General features: G+C 39.4%; 1 protein-coding gene across 6 annotated transcripts in view; it reads right to left on the reverse strand.

Moving 5' to 3' along the window:
* Positions 1–18,588, reverse strand: part of DIP2C (disco interacting protein 2 homolog C) — a 255,726-nt gene that overhangs the window by 18,662 nt on the left and 218,476 nt on the right. For 4 of the 6 annotated variants that reach the window (XM_015853072.2, XM_015853070.2, XM_015853069.2 and 1 more), the window contains 4 exons: positions 16,801–16,969; positions 15,740–15,910; positions 9,276–9,305; positions 7,538–7,599 (listed from right to left, as the gene is read on the reverse strand). In XM_015853072.2, coding sequence (XP_015708558.1) covers positions 7,538–7,599; positions 9,276–9,305; positions 15,740–15,910; positions 16,801–16,969 — 432 coding nt within the window. The remainder of the gene's footprint in view (positions 1–7,537; positions 7,600–9,275; positions 9,306–15,739; positions 15,911–16,800; positions 16,970–18,588) is intronic. The other 2 variants (XM_015853073.2, XM_015853075.2) reach the window with 1 other exon arrangement.

Raw genomic sequence — 18,588 nt, forward strand, 5'->3', positions numbered from 1 at the left:
AAAATGTTGGTGTGTTTTAATAAGCTGGGATGTTATTTGAAAGCTAACAAATGGTTTGCAAAACAAAACTTGACCCATTTTCCATTAGTTCTATTATTAATGTCTGGAGAATGACAAACAAACGGCACTTGCAAACAATGAAGTAAATGTACGACTGCAGTCCAACAGTCTGGAAAGCTCAGGTTTCTGCCCTCCCTTTGTCTTGGTGCAGGTGACAGTATTCCCTAACTATAACTGGAATTTCTCGATTTATAGTTATGGTATAAACCACATCCTCTTTCAAAAAACACCACTTGATCCAGCTCTTATTGTCCTATTCCACTAAACTCAACATTATGTTTCCTTGATGAAGCCTTTATCAAAGAAAAACAGACAGACTTGTTTCAAGAGAGGAAATACCTGCAGGGCTAGAAATACATCCCTAGAGAGTACAGAAATTGCTTTGTAAGAGCTCCATTCCCCTCTTAACTCAGTAAGTCCATCTGATTAGGACAAGAGTGGGTGGGTTTCCATCTGAAAGTTATGGGATGTTTGCCCCTTTCTCCTGCCATACAACAGAATTTGGTTTATGCCTGGAAACATACGACATCTTTAAAAGCCCTTAAAATTGGTATATTGACAATTTTTGTTACAACCCTGGATCTTTTCATATAAACAGTGCAGCCCCTTAGAGGTTTAAACAGTTTGCTCCCCTTCAGCAACCCAGGTCATCAGCTGTTCTCCAAATCACAGCAGATGCTGAGTATGGCTCTTGGCTCATCCCCTCTGCAGGCAGCAACCGTTCCCCCAGGGCAGGCACACCAGGACTTCACCTCCAAGTCAGAAGTTGACATTTTGATATTAAAAACTCATCATTCAGAATGAACTCCTCTTTTGCGAGATTTGTTTGCCATAGATCAGAAATAGTGCCAATGGGATTTGGGGGACAGAAACAAAATATAATGTCGCTAGAAGGCTAAGGCTGGATTTTTGCCTATGGAAACATGAAGGAAGGTTTTGCCAGTACTGTAACAGCTTAAGCTTGTTGATGAGATTCTACAGGATGGTAGTCGGCAAAATACCTAAATCCATATACTTCGGCAAAGAACCCCAAAACCAAACTGCATCACAACTTAGCCTAATTAAAACTTAGCCTAATTAAAACTTAGCTTAATTAAACCTTAGCCTAATTAAACCTTAGTGGGCATCAGGCTTGATTTTAAGGACCTCAACTCTTTCTCCTCTTATAGCAGAGTTAACTTCCCTGTTGACTTAATAGGGGTGAAAGGCTTTTCATTCTTCCAAGAAAATCTGTCCCTGTGATAATAGAAAAACAACCAGACAGCAAAGGAAGGACAGCCTAAAAACAATGCACAGAAAATGTGTGAAAGTTGGAAGTAAAGCAACCTGTGCCAGATGATCCTCAGAGCTCAGGATGACTACAGCAGCACTGTTGGAGGTGGCACCTGACACAGTGTAATTTGTAGAACTTACTGCTTAAATGCACTGGTGCTATTTTGAGGCTGGTGAATTGTCAGGTCAGTGTTTGGAACAGCTCCCCAGGTGGGTAACCAGCACTTCCAAACTCAACAGACTCCACACACTGCACCTACTGAATCTCACTGTAAAGCAAAAAGTGACTGTGTGACCAAGGAGACAATAATATATTCATATTATCCCGTCAGAATCCCACACAGAGTGAATTATTGAAAACTGACATATTCTGTAGCCTACAAATGGATTCTGTGCACTGTAACCTACTACAAGAGTGGGAAAAAGCACTACTCCCCAGAGCACGAGGGAGCAGTTATCAACGTTTCTTTTTAGCAACCACTGGCAAATTGCTTTCAAGTATGGTTAACCAATTAACGCTTCACAAAAGGTAACTATTTTATTGTCACTTATCATTAGCATGACTCTTTCTGACATGTTTCCCCCCCAGCCCACTTTCTCCACTACATGTCCATAAAATGTTATCCTCCATGCCGTGGCTGTGCTGCAGCACACTGCTGTGCCTGTAGCTTAGATAATAATTTAGCTAAGTAGTTCTTTTGTCTGGTAATCCTGCAATAAGAGTATTTTTCAAGGGAGATGGAAAAGAACTCCTGTGGTTTTGTTGCTTGGTATTACTCAAAAAAAATGTACACACAACGTGAAAGTTTCAATAAAATATGGTGCAGAATGATAAACTATTGACAGCCGGGATAAAAGGCCATTTTCCTTTTCCTGCATGAAGTCTGAACTGCTGGAATATATTAAACTGAAGCCAAAGCCTTTGCTGATTCTTTTTGACAGAGTCTGCATTTGAGACTGGGCTTAGTATATAAACAATCTACTATAATAAAACCTATGTAATGTTTTCACATCTCTCTGAAACTCTATCACTGCTCTTTTCTTGGGGAATGGAACTCCAATCTTACACTTTTGTTCTCATTCCCTTTACCATTGCCAAGGGAACAATGTTTCCCAATGTGGCTAATAAAGTTCAGAGCTCTCTGAACACCCCAGAAGTACAACAGGAAAAATCAGATTTAGCAAAACATATAAATAGCTTCCTAGGAAATGAAGTCTGCTAATGGATGTAAGCATACAGAAAGACCAGTTATTTTCAGTTTTGAAGAGACTCAGTAATTTACATCATGCCACAGAGATGTCAGAGATCACATAAAAAGACAAGACAGCTATTTTTACATATCCACTAACTGATTGTTTAATGAATACAGTGGGAAATATGAATAAAATAATTCTAATAATGGAATGGGAATATTTCAATTCTAATAATGGAATGGGAGTATTTCAATGAAAGACCTCGGATGTCACATGCTGCATCATCAGTGACTGCCAGAATAAACAACGAACCAAAATACAACCCGCTGCCTCTACTTGGTGATGTCCCACATCGGGATTTGGCGCCCTGTTTGGTGCCAGCTGTCTTTGCCACTGAGCCTGTGACAGACCATCCAAGCATCTATAGATAATCTTAGAAGCCTTTTCCAACATAAGGTTGGAAAGGCTGATAATTAAGGTTGATTCTATGATTCTATCAAATAAAACTGCGAGCAGTTTTAATTAACACTGGTTGGAAGCCTTCATTCTTGCTCACTCAGAAACAACCCAAATAGAACTTGCAGTCAAAATAACACTTGAAAATGGTTAAAAAAAAAAACAAAAAAACTACAGCATAGGAAGTTCCGCACGAATGTGCGGAAGAACTTCTTTACAGTGAGGGTGATGGAGCACTGGAACAGGCTGCCCAGGGAGGTGGTGGAGTCTCCTTCTCTGGAGATATTCAAGACCCGCCTGGACGCCGACCTGTGTGACATGGTGTAGGGAGCCTGCTTTGGCAGGGGGGTTGGACTCGATAATCTCTAGAGGTCCCTTCCAACCCCTACAATTCTGTGATTCTGTGATTCTGTGATCCAGCTCAATCTCCTGAAGAACATTTTAAAAGACACTTTTCCCCTGCCTATGTGAAAAGAAGATTTATTTTGGAACACACATGAAGCCTAGTTTCGGTTTGATGAAGTGGCTAGTTTTGTCAATACCTTATTTTTCTACTAAGATTTAAACTGCTGTTAAATTATTAATCCTGTACATTTTTAATCTTACAACCATATGTAGATACTGTTCTACAGCATTCTGGATAAAAGGGATAGTTGGGCTTGAAATGTGCAACTCTACTACCAGAAAAGCATGGAAATGTTATAAAAACTTACATCTTTCAAGTATGTGGTACAATGAGAAATGGACCTTTGTTTCTTCTTTTCTTCCAAGCACTTCTAAACCTTTAGTGCATTCAGTTACGTATCTTGTGCTAAATGACCTGAAAAGCTTTCTGAGAAGGAGAGGAGGAGAACATCTGCTCCAAAATGATGATAGAAGGATCTGCAAAGCAGGGGGTACAGATAATGGGGGGAAAAATATTCATATATTCATTTTCTTCCTGTCTTTCTTTCTCCCTTTCTTTCTCTCTTTCTTTCTCCCTTTCTTTCTCTCTTTCTCTCTTCCTTTCTTTCTCTCTTTCTTTCTCCCTTTCTTTCTCCCTTTCTTTCTCTCTTCCTCTCTTCCTCTCTTTCTTTCTTTCTTTCTTTCTTTCTTTCTTTCTTTCTTTCTTTCTTTCTTTCTTTCTTTCTTTCTTTCTTTCTTTCTTTGTTTTTTTTAAAGCTGTTTTTCCCAGAAGTACTGGCAGAGAATTGCAGTCAGTGACATGGCAGGGTACTCATGCCTGGAGTTCTGCTGCATGTACATGGGCAGCACAGCTGGTGAAGCATTAATGCACCTATTCTGACTTCTGGATCTGAGTAATGTCTATGAACTCCATTGTATGTTAGTGCAGGTACTTATCAGTCACCTGTTGCTAACCGAGGGATCCTTCCTTGCCTTCTTTAATAAGCAGCACAGGTGGGACTTGCCTGTCTTTGCCTCTCATGCTCTCTGATGTCATCTTTATTGCCCACCCTGAGGACAATGATTTTTAGAAACTCAATGAGATGATAAGAAGAATGATCTTGATGACAAAGAACAAAAAAGGGCTGCACACTCTTGCTGTTAGGATGTTAGTTTCCCAGACAGGTATCTAATACCATCTGAGAAAGCACAGGCTGATGGGATACCTGATTGCTGTAGCACTAAAATTGCACCAGATGCTCATGGTTAGGAAATTCAGTTCTTTTTCTAGTATCAGAACTCATGCCAGTCAATACCTGGATGGCTGCACCCCTCGGCAGGAGTTTACTGAAACTCCAAGTGTGTCCATCTTTAGAATAAAATAATACATATGTATATATATAGACATATATATGAAGTATTATCCGCACAGTGTAATTTGTGCAATTTTTCCATACTGCAAAGACTCAGCAGGTTGTACACTCTCACAGCTGTGTAAACCAATCTCAGTTGCTGCTAAGTGACACTGGCTTTGAGTTCCACTAAAATGGTTACAAACAGCAAGTGTGAAGGGATTATGTCAAATAAAAGTTGTTCTGCCCCCCAATTTATGACTCATGAAGCTAATTCTAAATTTCAATAGATTGAGTAAATGAGGCACAGCTTTAATCCATCAAATTAAGATCTACATTACTGCAATGTGAGAAGGCAACTCCAACAATCATCTTTCATGTTGTGCAGAACTAGTCACTAAATATAAATTAACACACTGGCAAAGTCTCATCTCGATAATGATACCTACCTCTCAGTCAATGACACAGTAAGGCAAGGAAACAGTAACCATCCTAAACACAGCTTTTATGAAGAGTAAATCTTATTGTCTCTATATAAAGACATACAACTATATTTTTATTCACTAAAATTATTGTTATTGTTATAAAACTGTAAATCACATAATCACAAGGGCAAAAAGAGGGACCTCTGGAGATGACTGAGTCCAACCCCCTGCTAAAGCAGTTCCCTAGAGCAGGTTGCAAAGAAAAGCATCCAGACAGATCTTGAATATCTCCACATAATGAGATTTATCCTTCAGCTTTATCCTTTCCCCTTTATAACTAAAGCCTCATTTTTAATGATCCAATAGCTCCTTCTCCTGCACTCGAATGGCACTTACGGATACACACCTACCTTGTGTTCAACTTAGCTTCAACCATTTAAGAGCTCTGAGATCAACACAAACACTGTGGGGAAACAAAAGTCTCACCTTAAAGTCTCTATTAAAAAATAAATGTCAGGTGTAAGTTAGCGGTGTAAGCTTCCTTCCTCATCAATATAAAAAGAAAGGCACATCAAAGGGAATGCATCCCATGCTGACGTACGTCTGAAATAGCTGCATTACACCAGTGGTGCGTGTCCCTTTTCACAAACCACAAAAGAAATCCAGAGGACCACTTCAGACTTGATGAGTTGTATCCCAGTCACAACATCAGTTTTGCTTTGGAAGAAAGAAATGCTACACTTCTCTCATCTTTTTCTAAATGTAAATCATTCAACTTCTCATGTAAACCCACTTCCTGCAGTGCACTGCAGAGATGACAAACTCATGGTACAACAACACCAGAATCAGTCTTTTCCTTATGCTGAGTAAAAACATGCCTACACAGCACTGCAGTTATAGTCTGCAGTAGTAGTCTAAGTTTGCTGAGTTTTGAAGACAGTAGCATCACAAAGAACAGATCAAACACGAGTATTACTTTGGTAACAGTATGTGCAAAAGGAAGAAAAACATGGTGGGAGTGTCAAGTATCTCGCAGCTCCTTTCTTTCACCTGCTGAGTTCTATGTACTATTGGATGCCATGTGCTATTTATATTTCACTTAACTACTCTATGCTTCCTTTATAGCTAATGGAAGAAAGCATACACCTGTGAGTCCAATTAATCTCTTCTTAAACTGAACAATTAGAGGAGACCAGGAAAATCACACTCTAAAACCAACCACTGTCTCTTCACTACAGGGATTCCAGGCAGGCATCTCCGAACTGGATGTCTATGCACAGGCAAGATAAATCCCCAGCCCTCTTCACCCTGGCACTGTGATATATAAGGAAGAAAACTGAGTATGTCCGCACTGTGTACGCTGAACAAAACAAAGCTTGGCTCAAGTTCGAATCTGTGTTGCCTACAATGTAAGCCTACAAGCCTCTGTTCTGGTTTGCATTTATGAAATCCTGAGACACTCGTAGGACTGTGTGGGTGGGTACCAGTACTGCCCTGAGCTCTGTACCCTGCAAGTTGACCCAGAAGTTGACCCAGTCACATTATCCATATAGAAGTCAATACTTGCCTAAAAGGAACAAATTTTCCGTGTTAAGCGTTTATGAAGGGCAAATCACAAAGAGCAAAAAAGAAAGAGAATCCCTATTTGGATTATGATTTTTTATGGCACCAAGACCGGAGAACATCATCAATTAAATGTATATTACCTCCAGAATTAACTGAAAACTGTTTTGTCAAAAGAAAATGCTGAGTAGAGACTTTCATAGTCTTTGGACTACGACATTGGAAAAGTGAAACATACATGCTTAGGTATTTTCTAAAATCCTGCTTGAAATTACAAGCTCCCTCCCATCCAGATTACATACATCTCCTGAGTAACACTAATGATAAATTTTAGTTGTCATTTGCCATATGATTATCTAACATTAAAGACAGAAGACACCCAGTGTTACAGAATGTGGTTGCTCACAACGTCTGAAATAAATAACAATCCCTCAACGACTTACAGCATTAAGAATTACAGTAAAATCCCTCCATGATCTCCTCACTGGCCTTGCCAAGGAGAAACATAATTTGTGAATCCAACAGGCCCAACATGAATCCATTTATTAGGAACTGCTCATGCTACACCTCTCAAATGAGTGTCAGAGAACCTCGAGAAGCTGGGAATCTTGTTAGTTAACAGCAGCTGTGCCAGATGCTTCAGTTTTATCAATAGTAATGTTAAATAATTAATCAACTAATAAAAGTAACTATTTCAGCTCACTGGTAGGAATTAACACAAACAATTCATGAGGAATACAAAGTCTTTCAACGTGCAGAGTGCTGAAGTAGATTTCTTGCTGAAAACTCTGTTTTCTATTTAATATAAACAAAGAAAAAGGTGGTTCCGACCTGTCATGCCTCAGTGCCCTCATATCAACATAGACTGTGGTTGGATCTGGTCCAGATGTTCCCTGCAAACAACAACAACAGCTAATCAGAACCTGGAGGATGGGAAGAGAAAAGAGGTTTACCTGAAAAACTGACAATCATTTCACTGCTAATTACACTAATCAAATGACAAGTTATATTTAAGCTGTTCATCAAACAAAGCTCAGCTTTAGAGTCAGAAAGAGCACCTGAAATCATACCTACCGTCAGGTACTTGTTACCTTGTGGTTGGTAAAAACATCAAGCAGCTATGCTATTTAACCAAACACATGTACACAGAGGTTTTAATTGCTACAAAAGGCCAAGTAATCAGCACGTGGATACATACAAAAATGTTACACACATTTTGTCATCTAAAGGAATGCAGAAATGGCTGAGGAGACACAGCTAAATGGCAGAAGCACATGGTCAGGAACGTGAAGCATGATTTACTGAGAATCTTCCATACATGCAACAGAGAATATATTTGAAGCTAAAGATATTAAAGGTAGCACGCATGACATGAACATATGTGGACTGAAGATCTATGAGAAATTATTCTGTTCCTTTTTAGTCTTCCACTGCATAATTTAAACCTCGTTTTATGTTATAATATTTAGTTACTTGAATAACAGTAGACTACTTTTAGTTTCCTTTTGTGCAGAGATGATAGTCATTTAGGCCTTTCCACTCATAGTTTTGCTGCAGTCTTGTAACCTGCCATGATTTTCCCTTATTCGAGACTTCAAACCCATCACTGTAGAACACATAAATATGCAGTGCTGTAGTCTAGGGCTCTTTTCTCTGCTGCATGGCTCACGTCACTTCTAAGTAGAAAGCTAGAAGAAAAGCACAACTTCATTTGGGAACACTGGAGCTCTGTAAATTTTCTTTTCAGTAGATAATTTCACCTAGACCTACTGAGCTAAAACAAGCTACAAGAGCAGGAACTCCTATATCAGTTACTTAGATCTTTGTTATTTAGAACAGCAGACAGCATCGACTCCCAGCGACTTCTGCCCTGGTGGGATATTTTGTCTTCCCATAAGGAATGTCTGGTGATAAATTTTGTGTTTCTGCAATGCTGGCTGGAAGTTTCACAATTTGTTCAGCATTAGAAATTGTGATAGGATTAAATAAACACATAGTTTTGTATCTAAAGGGGAAAGAGCTACCACTACCAACTGATACTTACTGTACAAACACTGATAGTGACCCGTCCCCAGAGGAGAGAAAGAGTAACAGAGCTGCACATGCATGTTAGCCTCTTTAGCTTGTTATACACAATACAAGATACAATAACCTCTCTAGCTATTAACGACACGATTTTGAGTCTACTAGTAAACTCAGCAGTGTAACAGACTAGTGCTGAGTGGAGAGCTTATTTCAAATAGATGCAACGTTAGAAACAAAAACAAGAAAATAATTGGTTATCTTTAAAAAATAAAACTAAACCTGAATTGGTTTATAAAATAATGGAAACGGTTGAGTTTGAAAATCAAAGACAATCACGATGTTATTTGTTACTTTCAGTGTGAATGAAATAGTTACAACAGAAAACTCATATTTGATGAAACCTGCATCCAGATAAAGCTGAAATGGACTTGTATACAATTTCAGGGAAGGATCTGAAAATCCCCAATCTCCAGACTCAATTTCTAGTCTGTCCCACTGTTGGAAGCTGATAGGTGGGTATTGAGGGAACATGAAAATCCCCTACCTGCTCGGCCAGCTTCCCCAGCCTGTGAGGCTATAGCAGCAGGAGTAGCAGGGATGAGGGAGAGAAGGAAAGAAGGTAACACAAGACGAAAATAATAGTAAAACATGGGAATGAAGGGTGGGAGAAATAAAACAGAAGAGAATGCAAAAAGCAGGGAGTAAAATAAAAAGAAAAACAATGTCAAATACAGGAATCTTACAAATTAATCATTATACCATTAAAGGTTAAAAAAAGTAAAAAATGAGGTGTCAACATTTTAGTAGAGCAACAGAAGAGACAGCTGTAGACTGCTAACCTTGGACAAACAGACTTCAATGGTTTTAGGACACTACAGACAATGTTGTTAGTGGAAAACATGTGTCTAGCATTCTGATTGCTTTCTTTATTTCTTTTTATTTTTTATTTTTCCTGTGAAGAAGTCAGCAAACACTGTGGCCTCGCTATCATAATGTACATCCACTGAGACAGGGATTCCAGGTCTGTCATTCCACTACTAGAAGTTTGTAAGCGATGTCCTATGGAAGCCATAGGAAAGCTCTCTTTTGGGAGGAAAAGAAATTAGTATACAACAGAGAAAGAGAATGATACTTACACCTTGTTTCACACAGATTAACCTGCTCCTAGAGGGAAATAAAATCAAGGCTTCTTGCACAATTACTCCAAGACAATGACTGCATGGAGTACCTTCATAGTTCAGTAAGTCTCAATTCTTAGTCTATTCGCCACTATACACAGTGTGATACTTATATAAAACAGTAAAATTAAAAACCAATAGAAACCCATCTGTTCGCCACCACAATCGATAATGCAATGAAGAGACAACACACAGAGCTGACTACTCCTACGCTGCTCCTGTGACATGGAATACCTAAATGCAGATGGCTGCTGTGGGCCTTCCCCTGCAGCCTGAGAAAATGAACAGCTCTCGGAGCACTGCCATCCCACATCCCTTACATCAGACTTCCTAATTCCCACAAAGTTACAGACTATGTGAAGCTGCCACAGCAGCATGTAAAAATAGGTGGATGTTGAATGTGGGGGAAGATGAAGCATTTCAAAAAACAGAACGGATCTGCTTATTAAATCGCTACCCCAAAATAGAAATATTACTAATACTCTCGGTTGAAGAAGAAGTTGTAATGTAACTGCAACAAAGCAGGAGAACTGATGAAATTCATCAGTTATATAATTCACTGCTTATGACTATGCTGTAGGTCCAGAGAGGACTTTGTGTCAGAGCCTTACAAGGCTTTTAACCAAGGCCTTAAGAAACAGCAGTCAGCCTGAAGTCTCAGCATCATTTTAAGGAAGCAGAATCCAAGGCATAAGTGACTGACTCCATTTGTCAGTGCAGTTATTTAGTGAAAGCATCTGCCGTGCTGCTAACAGGAAAACCGCAACATCACCCCTGTGGTATCTGACACTTAGGACATGCTAGGTAGTGTTCAGGGAAATAAAATGGGCCGGAGACCATTTGAAAGCTCCTACATCGCCAGTCACATCCTTTGGAATAAACAAATGCCTTGCTCAGACACAGCATGCCACCAGGGAACCATCCCCGTCCCATCCAAGTGCCAGGCATGTGTGCCAAGCATTTATTCGCTGGGAAAACACTTCAGATGGGAACTGCACCAAGGACTACCAGGACAAGTAAGCAGGAGGGATGACCATGTGCCAGCACTCAGCCTGTACCCCATTTCTACTGAGTGAAAGGCCCATCTGTGTGCTCTCCCCTGCTTCCCTCCCCAGAGCTAAAAACCATCAACCAGGCAAACAGAAGTCCCAAGAGTTTAAAAATAACTGCTTTGTTTTGTTTTGCTACTTAAGGTTGTGGCCTCAATGTTTATACTTTTGAGTCTACTCCTGCTTCAGTGATACTCAGAAATAGATTTCTTGATGTATACATAACAGTTTCAAGCAGAGAAGCACAGCAGCTGGAGCTGCAAAAAGAAAATCATTGCATGACTCATAAGAAAGGTGGGAAAACAGAATTGGAGGGAACTCACCCAGAGCTGCGCCACATTGCTAGGTGTGAATCATACATCTGATAACGTGTGGGCTCTCCTGTATCGCTCTCCTCAGAGCAATCCCTGACTACTTTAATATGGATGATTCTCCAAAAAGTGCGATCTGTCGCTAAATAAAAAGCAACACTGCCTTTAATGTCTACATTTACTAACAGAATTCCCTTTGCTAGATGGTGAGGGATTCATTTCATGGCATTTCAGCCATCACAGAAGGAAGTGTGACTTGTAAGGCAGGAAGTGCCCCCTGATGGTGATGAATCTCATCCCAAGGTGTGCATGTACGATACTGAAGGACATTTCGAACTATTTCTTTGTCTATACTGACTATAGATGGGTAGATGAGATTGATGCCTAACTTAAAGGTGACTTAAATGAAACAAAATGAATCCCTAGCCTGTGCAGGTTAGTTAGCACATTTTAGAGATAACTGAGGAAAATTAACAAAACTCTTCCTTAACTGAAATTACGCAGAGGGCTGAAAAAAAAATTCTATTTATTTCAAGAGTTTAAATGGAACTTAGCTAAAATCCTCGAGAACCATCTGTGCTGTTGTAAGAAAGCAGATACTTTTCATATCTATTTTTTTCTCTCTTGGGAATGCGATGATGTCAGTTAATGAACAATAAAATACGCTGGATGCAATCTTTTCATCTCAGAAATACCCGGACAATTATTGGTGACCACAAAGCCTTGAAAAATCAGATATTAGTGGTATTTAATTCCTAAAGATGAAGAAAACTATTTATTTTTAAAAGCATACCTCTAGAAGTCTAGTCCAAAGTGATTCCATTGAAAGAAACGTTGGAAATTTGCTCTAAATTCGAGCAGAAATGAATACAAATGATACTGGACTAGTCTGCCAGCGATCCTAATCCTGAAATTATGATTCATTTGGTAGGCTAAGGTTCTTTTGTATTAAAGAGATTATGATAATGATTTCCTTTGCAAAGTACTCTTTAATAAAAGGTCAAATTCTTCTATGCAGTTTTATACACACACACATCTCTTCACAAAGGGGTGGAAAACAGTAAAAGCATTTCAGAAAAAATCATTATATTTTCCCCTTGAAAAACCTGAGTCATAATTTATCTCACTTCTCCCCAAAAAAAGAAGAAAAAAAAAAAAGGGGAATTTAAGTGAAGAAGCTACCAAAGACAAAGATCAAATCCAAGTTTCCCTTAGAGACAGTCCATGGAGAAGAAACCGTAGATAGATTTTTGCCAGTTAAGTTCCACAGTTGAACAGAGAGATACGTGTAGAAGCGTAGATTGAAGTTTACTAAAGACCATGGAATAGGGTGGATAACAGTTACTTCTGTGAAGCATAGAGATCCTGGTTGCTCTCATGGACTGTATAACTTGGAAGAGAAAATACAAAAGTAGATGCTATTGTCTCTAATATCTTTTATAAGTATTTTTACGCAATGTGGATGCGAAGGATACAGAAATCCTGATCCATTTTTGGAACATTTCAGAGACAATGTTAATTTAAGGAACACCGTTGACCACAGATTAAAATTTGTTCTGTTTCTCAGCCCAGAAAACAGAAAAGCCACGAGCTATTCTGGAAGATCACCAGCCATAATCTTGCAGACCATTTGGAAAGAGCTTTCAGGCTAATTCAGCATCATCTTTGGCAGTGCCTACCACCAGCTGCTTCAAAGGATGCCGTTCTGTATCTTTATATTCTCTATCAAGATGACATGTTTTACAGTAACGCTTATAAGTAACATCTTTAGCTATATTTCAAGTCCCTTTAGAACTTGACAAACTACCCTTGGCTCCAATGCTTCAAAAACTATTCCACTTGGAAGGGTAAAGTTACCAAATATAGACTTTCTGAAGTGACTTGTTTTTTTCTTCCCCCAACCACACCATTTTTTAGATAGTATATGGTTTTAGTTTGTCCAAAGGACTGAAATGTAAAATCTCAGTACAACTAAATGAAGCCTGACACTAAGCTACATGATCAGCCAGGCTGTTAATCACCTCACACTAAGCTCACACTGGTCTGAAATCCACAGTATCGTCAGTATGACTCCTGCAAGTCCAAAAAGGAGAATTTTATTAGAGGCAAGCAAACTTCTGATGATAACCTGTCTTTGTTATCTTCATTTACAATTGGACAAGATGAGTTCAGTGTTCTTTTCCAAACTTAATGATTCTAGGACTCTATGATCTACATGGACCAGAGGCCAGACAGAATTCATGGTACTTTTCAAAAGCAGATCCACCACTGCTGCCCAGGGGGCTGATGTACCCCATCCTGGCTTGTAAGAGAAGTCAGAGCAGTTGGCCAAGGATGTAGGCCATCATTTCTTCCTTTAGACTCCTCTGTAAAGATACCAAGCTGGCACTTCAAAATGACTAAAGAGACAGGAATGAATTAGAAAGCTATTTTTTATCAAGTAACTAGCTTAGTTTTCTTCTTTGTTTCCCTTTTGCATTTAAAGGGAGAGTCAGCCACGGGTGTCCTTGCTACCCACAGTAACCTGTTTCAATTTGCTTGGATTGCTGACTGGAAAGGCACACCAACCTGCACCTGCTAAATGGCCTATACTGGTTCCTTCCGAACTGTGCTGTCTCGGGTCAGAAGATTCCCTAAATGTTTTCTGAGATATCCTCTCAGCCTTGTCACTGCACAGCAGTCTAAGTACAGAGAAAGAAATAAAAGAGGCCTGTATCCTTGAAAAGAAACATTAAGTAGACAAGATTTCAAAATTTCAGTCAGATCTTCCATATTCTAAACCCACGATTGAAATATGTGGAATACTGCTGCTCGAGTTCATCCAATTTTCTGACCTGAAGGTTCTATTTTTCTCTCAAGACTATTATTTCTTAAGGGCTTGTTGTTGTTTATTTTGTTGGGTTTTTGTCTATTTTGTTTCTCAGAAAAGATCCTCTGCTCTGAAGGATCCAGTTGTTACTTTTGAGACAACAGGAGATTTTTGTTTATTTATCCTATGTTTATTCCTGGACAGTATGTATGGCAGCAACTACAGAATTTCAAACTACAGAACTCAACCTCTGGGACACAGAAGGACTTTCAACTCAGCTCAGTTTTGCCTTGTTGTCTGTTGGATGATAATAATTAAAGTTGCCCTGGGCCAAAGGGATATTGTGCTGTCAGTCAGAAGAAGCAGCGTTGGAGCGATGGCATATCTCCTGCATTCATTTTCTGATAGGCTTAACAACAAAGTAACTCAGACAAAAGCCATAATTTTTCAGCAGTGTCGAGCAGGGCAAGGGTTTAGGCTCACAAAACACACAGAAATATTGGTGTGTGCTGAACCCATCCCCTGTATTTGTTACATTTTTCTGGATAAAATAATGGATGATAATCAGGGAAAGAACTGCGACTGCCTTATTTGTAGTGTCACTGGGAAGATCTGGTTCTACCTTCCACATCAAAGTAATTAGGCATGTCACATGGGTAAGAAATTCTTCAGTGTAAACCAAGGATAACTGCCAGATGTAAAACACAGGACACACCACACAGAGTAAAGGCCAGTTATACTGGGGAGACAGTGACTTTGAAGAGGTGAGAGATATCGCAGGTGACTAAATGGATACAGAACTTCGCAGCCAGTGCAGAAGATTTCTCCTGTATGATTAAAGGATTATAAATTGGTGATTATATTAAATCAGAGTGAGACACCTGTGGCATTATTATGGGAGAAGCACGTAAAGTTCTGATACCAGATTTGGAAGGACAGGAAGAGATCAGAATTCATAAAAATGAGAGAGATCAGGAAGGAAATCTTAAGATTCCTTATTTATCAAAGAGTAAGATGGGTAGTAAAGTCAAGATAGAAATGAAATTCTTTATTCAGACTAAAGCTATTAGCTTGATGTGGCTATCACTGGCTGAATAACTGGAGGCTATTAAGAAATTCAGATCAGACAGTTGCATTGTTCCATCTGTCCTTAAAATAACAATTTGATAGATTCCTGGAGATTGCAAGTTAAATCCTGTATTATCCCTGTTTATTTTCTTTTGATTAGTGAACAAAGCAGAATGAAGGATGCTGCAAAGTAACTTCTCATTGTAAGCAATAAACTACATGCAGAAAATATGCACATAGTTAACAGTAAGAACTGGAGTTATTTTCTAAACAGAAAAAGATCAGTTTTGTAATATATTAAAAGTACACACTTGCAAACAGGATTTTACATTACCTGACCAAACACTACTTGTGGAGTAAAGACTACACATTCTGGCACTACCATGCACATTTCTGAGTTACGTTATTAATGGGCAGGATAAATGCTATGAATGCAACATGAGAGATATGAATACAGTTCCCTATGGAAGGAGCAGAAGTTACTAGCTGCATATGGAAGAAGAACATTAAGTACTTAATGCATATTCTTAATACGTCTACAAAGAAGCAGCCAAACGACTATTCATTCGAGCTTTAGGAGCGAAAAATCTTACCTGCAAACATATGGCCAGGTTAACTCTACAGCCGAGCGATGTGCTGACTGCCCGGGGATGGAGGCCAAGGTCTTTAAATAACTTTGAAAATGACTGAGTAAGAGCTATCCGGGGTCGTTCTTCAGCCACTACTACACATGTCCGTACACGTGACAGGTCCAGTCCTCTTGCCTGTAAAGAAGACAAAATGTTAACAAAGGCCCCAGGTGGGCAGATTTAAGAGAAAAAAAGGTCAGCAGCACTTTCAAGAAGAAAAGAGGCTGAAGTGCTGGTATAATTTCAATCTTTCCTTGGAGCTGGATGGCCAGATGACAGTCTAATAGCTGTAGAAGAGTAGACGTACATGCTTGGCATTTCAATGTGAGCATTTGGAAAGAGCTGGGCATGCTCCTTCTGTAGGGAGGCAAGGCTATTTTGCAGTATTAATTCAGAATGCCATTTAATAACAGCAAAGAGGAAGCATTTCCTAGCCTTGGAGAAACTAATTAGGAAATCATTAACTGAGGATGGTTAAGAGCTGGAGATAATGTAAATGTCAGTACCCAAGATCTGGAAATTCTAGATGATTCCAGAATTGTAATTGTCTACCTGGCTTTTCATTTTGGCTTGGAGAAAAACCCACAAGATACAACCTCATTCTCCACACAGTACTTCTACGTATGCAATTATTTAACTGTGAGGGCCAAGGCCAAATAAGTACTTTGTATAATGATGGAATTCATAATACGCAATAACCAATACACAACGTACTACACCTCAGTCATCACGAACTTTTGCACCTCCGTTTTCCAACATATGCTTGTTTAACATAGACTGCAACACAGATCACAAAGCTTAGGTAAATACAAGCTTTTCCTTGATGTTTAAAAGCCCTGTGATCTGAAACAGAAGGACTAACATTAATATACAGCCTTTGGCAAGGAATAATAATCATTTCTGTGGATGCTGCCCTTGTTCAACCATTTCCTCCTCAATGCATAAGTTTAGCACAGCCACTACAGGCAGAGAACACTCAAGCACTCTGAGCACTGCAGATGGTACAGAAGGACCGAACCACTCACCTTCAGCGATTCTGTTTGTGAACCGAGTCCCTTAGTACAAAGCTCCATGACTGAATAGGAACAAAAAGTGTCTCTCACTTTGTATTGACTCACAGCAAGAAGCCACAGAGCAGGATTGGTCTCCAGTTCTGAGGGAGGAATCAGAATAGACTGGTGTCCTGAATAAACGCTGTAAAGATACAAGATGCATTAACACAGATGCTAAGTGCCTTTGCTTGCAGATGTTTACAAGCTATGTTGTGCTGGAACATAAAGATTATCAAAGTACACATGGATCCACGGTAAAGCCTTTCAGTGTTCTACAGGTCCAGTAGTTTAACACTGCAGGCCAAGTTCTGCCTTTTGCTGAACATTTGGAACCTCTGAGGACACAAGAGGACTGTGGGCGGAACATGCACCACAAATACTACCTTACTCAAAATGCCAGCGGACCTTGCTGTCAGAACTGCACCAAAGAGAGCAAAATAGCTGGGTTATTGATGGTGCTAATAAACAGCATTATGATATCAACGCAAATTATGTGTTGCCTACAAATAATTAAGACTGAATAATTACCATTTTAAGATATCTTGATTAAAAGAGTTCTTGATTACTTAACATGAAATAACATCTCTCCTGCTGAGGCAAGCAAGTGGATTGCAATCATTGTCAGGGGAGTAAATTTGTCCACAATTTAATAATACCTGGGGCTTTAAATTTCTACTGTGAAAGTTTTATGAACTTTTAAAACCCAAATATCTTACATCTTCTGTTTACTGGACACCCAGGGAGCACCAGTCTTGAGAAAAGGCACTTACAAGGGTCCCTGAAGGAAACCATTATCTCAGAGCTGATTTCTGTGCTGCCCAAAATTGTCCCCAAGGAAAAGAAAATCCCAGTTTGATGTCTTTATTTCCCAAGGGTCCCACGTTGTTCATTCACCTCAGACAGGCTGATGTACCATCACTTTTACAGTCTCTTTCACAACTTAATCCATGATTTATAGATTCTTCAGAACATCATCTGAAGCATCAGGTGATCACTGATCAGAACAGTCACAGCACAAACCCCCAAGTCACAAAAGTTCTGAAAAAGGACCGTAAAGCCCCAGAGATTCATCATGCACAGGAGGGAAATTCATTTGTCACTTGAAAAACTGAAATGCCAGTTTGCTAAAGTAAAGCCGTCATTTTCTAATCCAAGAGCCTGAGGTAAGACACAAAATGGTTCTGTATTTTCAGGAATTTGAGCATCTCTGTAACATTTGACATTAGGAAGAAGAGAAGATACACGTCATGCAGTGTTTGAACATGTGATGCTCACACAGCTGCTGTTCTTGGTAAGTGGGTGCCTCCCATCCTCCATCCCCAAGATCAGAGCATGTTTAAAGGTTGTGCAATTTGGAACAATCTGTGCACAACTTGGATGTCTACACATGTAACATATATAGGCATGGAAGGTATACAAGTCCAGCCACAGTAAATTAATTAACCAAACTGTTTAGGGTTACATCGGAGCAGGAGCCAGAAGATGTCACAGAATATGTATGAAACACAGTTCAAATAATTTCATTTATCATACAATAAAATGTTGACTCTGACTCCTTGTCCACATTTACGCCACTCCTGATGATGCATGAGCTGTGAGTTGCCACAAAGAGACGTGTTCTCAGATAGAGCTGACATAACTACTTTAGCACTGGACATTCAAATGAAGCATTATACTTTCATGCTGCTTTTATGGAATCAGAATAAAGTACGACTGAACCCTGAGTATGCACTTCTTAAGTCTGTGGAAAGAGATGTTGGC

Source organism: Coturnix japonica, chromosome 2 (genome assembly GCF_001577835.2).
Source record: "Coturnix japonica isolate 7356 chromosome 2, Coturnix japonica 2.1, whole genome shotgun sequence".
Taxonomy (NCBI): domain Eukaryota; kingdom Metazoa; phylum Chordata; class Aves; order Galliformes; family Phasianidae; genus Coturnix; species Coturnix japonica.